Below are 10,377 nucleotides of genomic sequence, written 5' to 3'. Positions count from 1 at the left end.
GTCCTATTTATAAGAAAAAATTCACTATTAAATACATTGAATACGCGAGTCAGATATATTATCTTTTTAATTAAAGTATAACTTACCGAAACAAAAATTTAAATAACAATGTTTTAAAAAATAATTACCAAAAAAATAAGTTTTTCAGAAAATTTACCATAATGTCTAGGTTTTGCGAGACCCCCTAGAGTATGCGCCAAACCATTCGGCGCATTGGTATACTATGTTACTCAATTAGCCAATACATTTGGCGTATGAGTGTAATAGGAATAGGAAAAGAAAAAAAAACCCACATAGGCGGCAAACCATCTGACGCATACACCTAATTTTGTACTAATGCGCCAATTCATTTGGCGCATACTCCAGGAGGTTCTGCAAAACCTAGACACTTTGATAAATTTTTTGAAAAACTTGATAATTTTTTTTTAAACCTTGTTATTTAAATTTTTTTTTCTAACTTACCATCTAAAAAAAGAAACACACAAAACAAGACACTAGACAACAAACGACAACTGTATTTGTTGCAGACCAAAGATAACGTAAAAAAACGGTTTTTAGATCCTCTCCTACTTGCCAAACTCAACTGAAACCCCTTTGATACGTTTTCTTACCATTCACACCAAAATCACAATGGCGGCAGCAGCTATTGTATTCACCGTCTCCCATGACGGAACCGGAGATTTTCAAACCGTGCAACAAGCAATCGATGCTGTGCCGTTCGGCAACTCTCGCCGGACTGTCATCCGTGTATCTCCCGGAATCTACCGCCAGCCTGTATACGTTCCCAAAACCAAGAATTTCATCACTCTTGCTGGGTTGTGTCGTGAGGATACTGTGATTACTTGGAATAACACTGCCACCAAAATTGATCACCATCAAGTACGCATATTTTCTTCTTTTTTTCCTTATATGTGGTAATAGGTCTATGAAAAATTGTTCATTTTTTCAGTTTCTAATGTTTTCTTCATTTGAGGGTTAATGGGTATGTGAAAAATTGTTCTTTTTTTCAGTTTCTATTTTCTATCCAATGTTTTCTTCGTTTGAGGGTTACTGGGTATGTGTCAATTTTTTTTTTTTTTTTTTCATTTTCTATCCAGTTTTCTTCATTTGGGGTATTGGGTATCTGTCAAAAAAATTCTTTTTCTTCATTTGGGGTATTGGGTATCTGTCAAAAAAATTCATTTTCTTCATTTGGGGTATTGGGTATCTGTCAAAAAAATTCGTTTTCTTCATTTGGAGTATTGGGTATTTGTCAAAAAATTTCATTTTTCATTTTGATCCAATGGTTTCTGATCTGGTGAGCATGTTTTCGATGTGGATGGGAGGGGCTGACATGTAAGGTTAACACTCCGACCTAAGTGAGTGACAGAATGAGTAGTAATGTGAGAGTGATAATGAATTTGAATATTTGAAATAACACGCTTTCTTCATTATATAGCATGCGCGGTAAAAAAAACTCTCCGTGTGAGAGAAAGCGCGTTGTGCGAGTGACCGTTGGATTTAATGATTTTAATCAGACGGTGATTGGCACGTCTGGAGGGCGGTTCTTGGTGGAATGAGGGACCACCTACTCCTTGCGCTCTTTCGCTTGATGTTGCTCTTGGGTCTTTCACAATGGATTTTGCGAAAGACCCAAAAAAATTTCTTCATTTGGGGTTAATGGGTATATGCCGCTCTTATGCCTTTCGCTATGCCAATGATCCATAAAAGTTTCTTCATTTGGGGTTTATGGGGATGTGTCTCAAAATTGTTCATTTTGTTTTTAATGTTTCACTGATTTGGGCTTACCTAGTATGTGCCAACAATGGTTAATTTGTTTATTTTTGGGTTTGTTGTGGATTTTTTGTTGCAGCATGCTAGGTTGATTGGTACTGGGACATTTGGTTGTGGAACTACCATTGTGGAAGGGGAAGACTTTATTGCTGAGAATATCACTTTTGAGAATTCTTCCCCTCAGGTAATGCAACCTGTGAAATTTCAGTTTTTGCTAGATGTTTGATAATGCTAAGTCCTTTATTATCACTTATTCACTTTGTTGAATGGTATTGGTTTGGTTAATACACATAAGTGCATGTTGGTAGAGAGAATCGATTGGTCGTGTTCATGAATACATATGTATTTTTTTAGTTCCTTTCCCATTATTGGTAGTTGACATGCTGGTAATTGGGTTGTTGCGTCCTTACTTACCAATGTAGCATATGTTTGGCTCTGCGATGTTTACCAAAATCACATGTAGAAGCTTAGTTTTGGAGCTTTCATGAAATTGTGGTGGAAACGGTTTGGGATGTTAGATTGAAGACTCAGACGCACGTGACCAAACATATGTGTTGTGTTTAGTTTAGGGTTTAGGGTTTGCCGATTGCTTAAGATATAGATCCGTTGAAATTTATATACACGCACTAAGAATGAAAGATCTTACATAGCGCTTCTTGCTTTTCTTTCTATTTTTGGCAGGGTTCAGGACAGGCAGTGGCAATTAGAGTGACAGCAGATCGTTGCGCCTTCTACAATTGCAGGTTCCTTGGATGGCAGGTAACTCCAATGACCATTTTCTTTCTATCTCGTTGTATCAGTTTTTATGTAGGCTTTTGTGATGCTTTAGTGATGTCTATGTATGTGTTAATGTTATTATTGTGCGTGATGTCCGATAATGTTCAGTCCCCAAATTTGGTTTACATTCTATAGATTTACCGATTAGATCGTTTTTTATGATTATGGCGCAGGACACGCTGTACTTACATTACGGTAAACAATATTTGAAAGATTGCTATATTGAAGGAAGTGTGGACTTCATCTTCGGCAATAGCACTTCTCTTTTAGAGCACTGTCATATTCACTGCAAATCTACAGGGTACATAACCGCACAGGCTAGAAAATCGTCGCAGGAAACAACCGGTTATGTATTCTTGAGGTGTGTTAAGTGACCATGATCCATTGGTAACAATCTCATTTTATGATTCTTTTAAAGTATTTTACGACTGAGTGGTCTCCAATGTCATTGCAGATGCGTTATCACAGGTAACGGAGGAACTTCATATGCATATCTTGGACGACCGTGGGGACCTTTTGGAAGGGTGGTTTTTGCGTACACTTACATGGATCAATGTATAAGACAAGTTGGTTGGGATAACTGGGGGAAAGTCGAGAATGAGAGAAGTGCTTGCTTTTATGAATACAGGTATTTGATTTTAATGTCCGAATCCAATTCTGAATAGATACATAAACACTTATATGAAAATTTTATTTATTGAGTTAGAAATTTGATTTGATTTTATTGTAACTATAGATGTTTTGGACCTGGTTGTTGTCCAACCGATCGAGTAGGATGGTGTAGAGAATTGATTGATGAAGAATCAGAACAGTTCATCACGCATCCTTTCATTGATCCAGAACCAGAAAGATCTTGGCTTTGTCAAAGAATGGGTTTGAGGATTCCATATTCTGCTTAGAAAATACTCGAACGCGAGAGAATATTCCACGGTTAATTAACTTGAGAAGGTTCCATCCATTCGGCTTAGAAATGTTTCTGTCTGAAGAAAGTTAGCATTTGTATGTCTGAAATGCTTCTGATGAATAAGATACATTTGCTTATAAAACAAGTTACCTTGAACTAGTGGTTTTGTAATATATATGAAATATCTTATAAAATATTTTTAGTATACAAAAAATCTATATCTGAATTAAAAAAATTAAATTGTATTGTTCAGAGAAATTATATCCCTTCAAGAGGAGAATGGCTTTTTAGTGGTGCTTAAAGAACCAACCCTTTCTTGATTATTTTATGCAAACAAATTTTAATTTTTAAAATTTGTGATTCTTTTACTTGATAACTAGAAAATAAGAGAGTTTTGAAGTAAACAATTGTATGCATTTTCAAAAACAATAAAAATACCAAAATAATTGTTTTTATTATTTTTAAAAATACATTATTTCTTACTAGCATTTCATTTTCTTCCAAGGACAAAGGTTCATTCAAGAGTCTCTTATCTTCTCACTAACAAATTAAATAAACACATTTTAAAAATAAAAAAAAAAAATAATATTTTCTTAAAATAAATGACCAACATATCATGGGCAACAAACACTTAATCCAATAGATTAGATAGATTTTACAACATAACAGTATATTTTAATAGTATCATAAAAAATTCACACAATAACTGATCACAAAATACTTACATCTTACATGACAAAACCAGCACAAGAATCACACACTTAAGAAGCAAATATTTTCAAATTTGTTTGCAGCATTGCACAACATTAACAAGCGAAACTCTATAAAGCCTTACATTGTGGCCATGTAAGAAATATATGCTAGTCTATTTTGAATGATTAAAATATTTTGAAAGTTTAAAGTACAGAATCACGCCGATAATAAGAACCAGGACCACAACAATGGTGCTAATAAGACACTTGTTCTTGTTCATCCTCTTAGACATGTTCGACAAAATTTTCTTGCTCTTGCCTATGTTATCGTCCACTCCATGAAGCTGCATAAGGAGGGATATCACCCATCAGTAGACTGAATATGAATGGCAGAGTATTTTTGTTTCGATGACACAGGTTGTTATATTTTCATGTATATAAAGTTAAACTCCTAAAAGCATCTTGTTAGTTGTTACTAATAGAAACACAAGTAAATCATAAGTTAAAGAGAAAAGCATTACTGTGTCATGTGCGTGCAGTAAAGATTGTCGCTGAGAATGCAAATCTGAAAGGATTGACACTCCAAGCTCCTCTGTTTCCAACATTGTTCTTCTACTGTCCTTAATTCTGTCACCAGACTTGTTCAACCTCTCAGTTGAAAACATTAATCTGTCTCTTTGATCAGCTGATACCTATTTTTATCATATTAGCAATTAGCACTACGCGTCCGATTTAGTGGGGAAAATCCAAGAAAAATGAATGTTCAGAAATGTATATTAAAGCTCCTCAATCAGTTTAAAATATCAGGAATCAGATGATAGAAATGCCATTCATACCGTCAAAGCATCTGCCATGCCTGATTCTAACAAACTATCCCGTGCAGAGGGGTTCAAGTTTCCAGATACGAGTTTCTTAAGTTCGCTTTTAATATTGTTCAGATCTGATTTGTATTCCCGCAACTTAGCAAGAAGCCCACCCTTAATGTTTGGCTGCAAACTTCTTGCCTCAAGATCCATTTTCCGTATCTACAAATCAGTAAGCACAAATATATCAGAATCCCAAAACAGAAGAAAGTAAGCTTTCAAACAAAAAGAAAAAAAGCGAAGAAGGTACCAAAGCTTCTGCTTCATCAATTCCACCCTTTATTTCTGAAAGTTTTTGCTTCTTTTGCTCTGCAGATTGAACAAAAAACGCAAATCATTAAAAAATATGTGTATGAGTGCCTCAACATGAAATGATAAGCATCGGTGATTCCTCTTTTCTTGATACACATCTTAACGGTTTGTGTTTTTAACCATCACTTATCAACAGTTGAAATACTAGCGATATTTTCTACAGCGAATTATTCACTTTAGAGGAGCTAATCCAAAAATAACAAGAGGTCAAACACAAAGAAAAAGAAGTATGCATTTGAAAAGCCACCTAGCCATCTATAAGATCAGAAATGTAAACTTCGCACAGAATTCAGTTTCTCCTTCAACTCAGAGCAATTCTAGAACTACTCTAGGAAACATTAGAGGTTTTAAGTGTAAGACAATCACAGATAATAGTTGTGTGTTCAAATTCTGCTGAGCTACAGTGCTATTGTCATTAGTTGACAACAATTTATATTCAGTTTCATATTCAGGACAATATCAGATTGTTAAAATTCCACAAAGTTACACCCACTATTTACAGCACTGATTGCCTCTCGTGCCAACTTTATACGTTTTTTACTACAGACATCAAGCAGGAGCCTTTATCCTTTGAAAAAAAATTACAAAAAAAACTTTCCGTATATGAAACAAGATAGACACATTCAACACTCATGTTTTCACGACCACAGAAGACTAGTAGGAATACAGGAGGAACAAGTCTTCAAAAATTGTCAAGAGAGAATTTTTCTGATGGAAATTTCTTGGCAGGAGTTATACATTAATGCTTTTTTCCAAAGAAAGGAGTAATGCACAAATATATGAAAGGGAAATAGTTCACATGGCATACACAATGGTTTTACTTTATTAACATAACTATCTGAATTCTTGTAAACAGAAACACTTTTGAAATCTGATACTTAAAAAAGAAAAACAAAAAGTTAGGTTAATTTTTTTCTAATTACTGCAATAAATTATCACATTGTTTTCTTTCAATCCATTTCAAAACATTTCAAACTATCTTCCACTCATCTCCACACATACTGTTAACGAGTTTGAGAACAATCAAAACTACTAATAATGTAGCAAAACTTTATAGCACCGACACCTCAGAAAACGGCGTGTCCGTGTCCGTGTCCGAGTTCGAGTGCTAATATATATGAACAAAATCATCACCGACACTTGTGGTTACATTTAATTTACTCATTTTTCATTTTATTACAAGTGTCAACGTGTCAGTGTCGTGTTTCCGGTGTCCATGCATCATAGAGCAAAACATGATTGGATTATAGCACTTAATTTTTACACTTAATTAACTGAGTGTATGTTTGGTTTAGCTTTTGGAAAAGCCAAAAGCAATTCTAAGGGTGTAGAATTGATTTGAGAATGATTTTGAAATGTTTGTTTCTTCTAAAGTAGAATTGATTCTGCCTCCAAAATTGATTATAATTGAAGCTAAAATTTGAAGTTTTTGAGTTTAAACGGAATTTTTACACTTAAATTTGTTGGACAACTAAGTTTTCCATAAATTTATTCATACATAACTCAATTTACATACAACTTACATTTAACTAGAATCAATTCTACAAAACCAATTCACTCAAAATCAATTATATACAACTTACTTTTAACCATAATCAATTCTACAAAATCAAGAGGAGTGCTAGCAACACTCTCTTTTTAACACTCTCTCCAATACTCACTTTCTTATTGGTTGAAACATGTGTGGGTCCCTCATTTAGAAATGGATCCCACATAAAGTGGTAGGACCCACACATGTTTCAACCAATAAGAAAGTGAGTGTTGGAGAGAGGGTTGAAAAGAGAGTGTCGCTAGCATTTCTCACAAAATCAATTATATTCACCGCATAAACAAATAAAATAACAAAATAAAATTAAGCTCATAAGCAATTTATTATATTTTAAAAACAAAATTACCTATAACCAAAACAAACATGTTTCCTAGTTTAGAAAAATATAAACTAGAAAGTGAAACTGAATAACAAAGATCACATCGACCGATAAAGTTTTCAAACTAGAAAGCACATACACCTCAATCGATCAAACATGACACTGACACGACAATAACGGTAATAATTTTTAAAAACGAGTAAATTAAATGTAATCACTGTGTTGGCGTAAGTGTCTCACACAGACACACAAAAAGAGGTAAAAAATAAAATGAAAAGAGTGACATCGAGAAGATTTCAGCTACCTCCATTAAGAGCACCAGCTGCAGTGCAAATTTTCAACAGATTAGCAGAAAGCTCGCAGTATTGGCGTTCATATCCCTCAAACACGGTACTCATCGTCTCCAAAAGAAATTTTCACCTTCTCTGTTCAATTCACAATCAACAACAAAATTTCAACGCCTTTCAAATCTATAATAATAAAAATCACCGAATTCAGAAAACAGAAACAGAAATAGAAATAGAACCTTGTGATCGAAAATTAGCTATTAAACAAGACCTAATTCGTTGAAACTAACGATCGGTGATGAGGAATTGCGTTTAAGCGTGAAATTGAGCGTGCGGAGGTGGTTGGGGATCGGAGATGAGGCCGGCGTTGTGACGGCCGGAGAGTTTAGGCGGAGAACGGCGGTGGAATTGGGTTTGTATTGAAAAGGATCAAAACGACAGCGTTTGGGAGAAAGTGCACGATGGGGATGATATTGATTGATTATAATTTTTTTTGTATATAGTCTTGGTTTCGTTGAAGCATATTCTGGTTACACGTTTTTTCTAACGATAATGCGCACGTAGATGCCACGTGTTTAAACGTTCCATACATTTTTGTTAGTATTATTTACACTAGCGGGATACCCGTGCGTACGCACGGGTACCGGTACGGGGCGCGAATTTGTTTTTAATACATAATAAAAATGAAATAGAAGAAAAATGAAAGTGTAAAAAAAAAAAATTGAGTAATATATTATTTATTTAGAAGATAAATTAGTAGTAAAGTTGTTATTGTTTATTACAATAATAATTTTTGTCATATATTAAAGTTAGATTAGTTATTTTTAATACATAATATACATTATGTACAACAGTATTATTTCTCCCCTTAATGTTTTCACATATTTGAAACAAATTATTGATAAATAAATTTGTTATCCAATATTTAGATTAATAGTAAAATTCTTTCCATTTATAATAGTTATAATTTTTGTATATATAATAGAGAAATGAAAATAATGTGATAATGACATAAAAAACAAAGGGTTAATAAATTATTTTTTATTTATACTGAGTGGTGATAAAAAAATATTTTAAAAAGGTAGTAGTTTGTTAAAAACATAAATGGAATGTGTAGAAATAGATATAATATTATTAATGTGTATATATAATGTTAAAATAGGTAAATTGAGATATGAGATATTTATAATCTATATATCTATATATAGTACCAAGTACATCGCAAAAGTCAAAAGTTCCTCAAAAAAGAAATTGTAATAGGTCCAAAACATCTATAATATACAGAGAAGACAATAAATTGAGTTGGGCAAAAAAGAACTGACAAAAAGACAAATTTTCCAACGAAGAAAAGTATTTCCCAATGTTATGTTTTTTTTTAAAAAGGACAAAGGAAGTCTTACAGGAAATGGGCCCAACGACAAGGACTTAGGTTAAAAAAAAAAGCATATAGTGGCCCAAGATAGAAACAGAAGTACGCATTTGTGTTACTTTTGTAAGTGAAAAGCCAATCATTCCAAAATAGACGGTAGGGTTTTGCCGCTGTGGCGAGGAGCAGGTTGACGCCGCAAGAACTACATTTCCGGAGCAATGACATATTCTTCACCCTTCAATATTCCAGAGCCGTAAGTTGCATCTTTCATCGTTTATAAGTTGCATGTTCATTGTTGTGGTTTATAAGTTAAATCTGTTGTCTTTGCTAAATTAGAAACGAAGAGGAACTTGCAACTGAAAATAACTGGGAAAGACTCAAGAGGGAGGCCGAGATTCGGCGAGTGATGGAGTTGTTTGATGTAGCAGCGGTTTGGAGGAGAGGTTGGGAAAGACCCAACCGCATGAAGTGGAGGGGATGCTTATGGAAACGTGAAAGTCATTTTAGGCTGGTTATGGGTGCTCTTGAGAAAAGACGAACATCAGTGAAATGGAAGGCAGCTTGGCAAGCATTAAAATCTGGGGTGGGCGGAAATCGATCTGGAAATACCGTAGGGGTCGGTGAAAGGCGAAGTATGTCCAGAAGAGAAACAAGACATACTGTTATTGTTTTATCTTCAGATTCAGAGAGGTAAAATGTAGAAATGATTTGTGTTACTTACATATTCATTGCTTGGCTTGTCTGTTATTAGGAATTTTTAGGCTGGACATGTTTTGATGCATGTAAGATATAGTTGTAAATTTGAAGGTAATAGATATAGGAATGTTTAGGAGCCGATTTAACTTCTGTTACTGATGTTGTAACTATTATATTAACATTGAGACATGTTCTAATGTTGTTTCTCGGGATGCAGTGATGAGATGGTTGGCAAAGAAAGTGATAATTGGAAGAACCCACGAAAGATTCAGAAAGGACAAAGTTCAGGTGTTAAAGGAAGGTAAAACATAGACTTGATATTTGGTAGTTAGATAAAATGTTGATTCATGTAAGATAAAGAACATAACAATTATATAATAAATAATGACAATGATTTAGTCATTATTGTTGAAATGCTATTTACAAAGTGTTATTGTTGATTTTCTGGATGCAGGGAGGAGAGGGATGGAAGGGAAAGGAGTTTAGATTGGAAGGGAAAATCGGTTATGGTAGAGGATAAAGAAGAAGAAGGGTAAATATATTAATTTATGTTACATATTGATAAGCCAAATCATAAAAAGTTGTCCAACATAAAATCTGCTTTAGTATGATAGTTTGAAATGTTTATTTCTTTAACAGGGAAGCTGATGAGGTTGTTGTAATTGAAGAAGAAAAAACCTGGACCAAGGTGGTTTCAAACCCAAGAGGTTTGGGCAGACAAGTTCTAGTAAGTTATTTAGTAAGATTGTCCTTTTGTATGGATTTAATCTAAGTGGGTGAAAGTAATGCGTTGTGCTAACTCTATGAATCTATATTGAATGTGTAGCAAATTCCTT

At 34.0% G+C, this 10,377-nt stretch overlaps 2 protein-coding genes across 3 annotated transcripts; one reads left to right on the top strand and one right to left on the bottom strand.

The window, feature by feature from the left end:
• Positions 1 to 496: 496 nt before the first annotated feature.
• LOC131608822 (pectinesterase 31-like) lies at positions 497 to 3,599 on the top strand. Its single transcript, XM_058880388.1, has 6 exons — positions 497 to 879; positions 1,853 to 1,957; positions 2,455 to 2,532; positions 2,724 to 2,911; positions 3,005 to 3,178; positions 3,287 to 3,599. Exons 1-6 carry the CDS (start codon positions 631 to 633, stop codon positions 3,447 to 3,449), a joined length of 957 nt encoding a protein of 318 aa, XP_058736371.1. The 5' UTR covers positions 497 to 630; the 3' UTR covers positions 3,450 to 3,599.
• Positions 3,600 to 4,161: 562 nt separating this feature from the next.
• On the bottom strand, positions 4,162 to 7,965 carry LOC131608823 (vesicle transport v-SNARE 13-like). Of its 2 annotated transcripts, none has more exons than XM_058880389.1 (6): positions 7,716 to 7,965; positions 7,494 to 7,614; positions 5,260 to 5,318; positions 4,983 to 5,171; positions 4,668 to 4,838; positions 4,162 to 4,490 (listed from the first exon to the last, which is right to left on the bottom strand). In XM_058880389.1, the coding sequence occupies exons 2-6, from the start codon at positions 7,585 to 7,587 to the stop codon at positions 4,320 to 4,322; spliced, it is 684 nt and encodes a 227-aa protein (XP_058736372.1). In that variant the 5' UTR covers positions 7,588 to 7,614; positions 7,716 to 7,965; the 3' UTR covers positions 4,162 to 4,319. The 2 variants fall into 2 exon arrangements, with proteins under 2 accessions (XP_058736372.1, XP_058736373.1); XM_058880390.1 differs by having other exon boundaries at positions 7,494 to 7,625; positions 7,717 to 7,965.
• Between the last annotated feature and the right edge of the window lie 2,412 nt (positions 7,966 to 10,377).

The sequence above is a fragment of the Vicia villosa genome, linkage group LG6 (genome assembly GCF_029867415.1).
Source record: "Vicia villosa cultivar HV-30 ecotype Madison, WI linkage group LG6, Vvil1.0, whole genome shotgun sequence".
Lineage (NCBI taxonomy): Eukaryota > Viridiplantae > Streptophyta > Magnoliopsida > Fabales > Fabaceae > Vicia > Vicia villosa.
This window is presented reverse-complemented; position numbering and strand designations above follow the sequence as displayed.

What these genes read in the sequence shown, in the direction of transcription:
- LOC131608822 (XM_058880388.1), top strand. Translation starts at nt 631, where the DNA reads ATGGCGGCAGCAGCTATTGTATTCACCGTCTCCCATGACGGAACCGGA. An exon ending in CCAAAATTGATCACCATCAA is followed by an intron (nt 880 to 1,852) that starts GTACGCATATTT and finishes TTTTTGTTGCAG; the next exon opens with CATGCTAGGTTGATTGGTAC. An exon ending in ACCGGTTATGTATTCTTGAG is followed by an intron (nt 2,912 to 3,004) that starts GTGTGTTAAGTG and finishes ATGTCATTGCAG; the next exon opens with ATGCGTTATCACAGGTAACG.
- LOC131608823 (XM_058880389.1), bottom strand. Translation starts at nt 7,587, where the DNA reads ATGAGTACCGTGTTTGAGGGATATGAACGCCAATACTGCGAGCTTTCT. An exon ending in TTGATGAAGCAGAAGCTTTG is followed by an intron (nt 5,172 to 5,259) that starts GTACCTTCTTCG and finishes ACTGATTTGTAG; the next exon opens with ATACGGAAAATGGATCTTGA. An exon ending in GCATGGCAGATGCTTTGACG is followed by an intron (nt 4,839 to 4,982) that starts GTATGAATGGCA and finishes TGATAAAAATAG; the next exon opens with GTATCAGCTGATCAAAGAGA.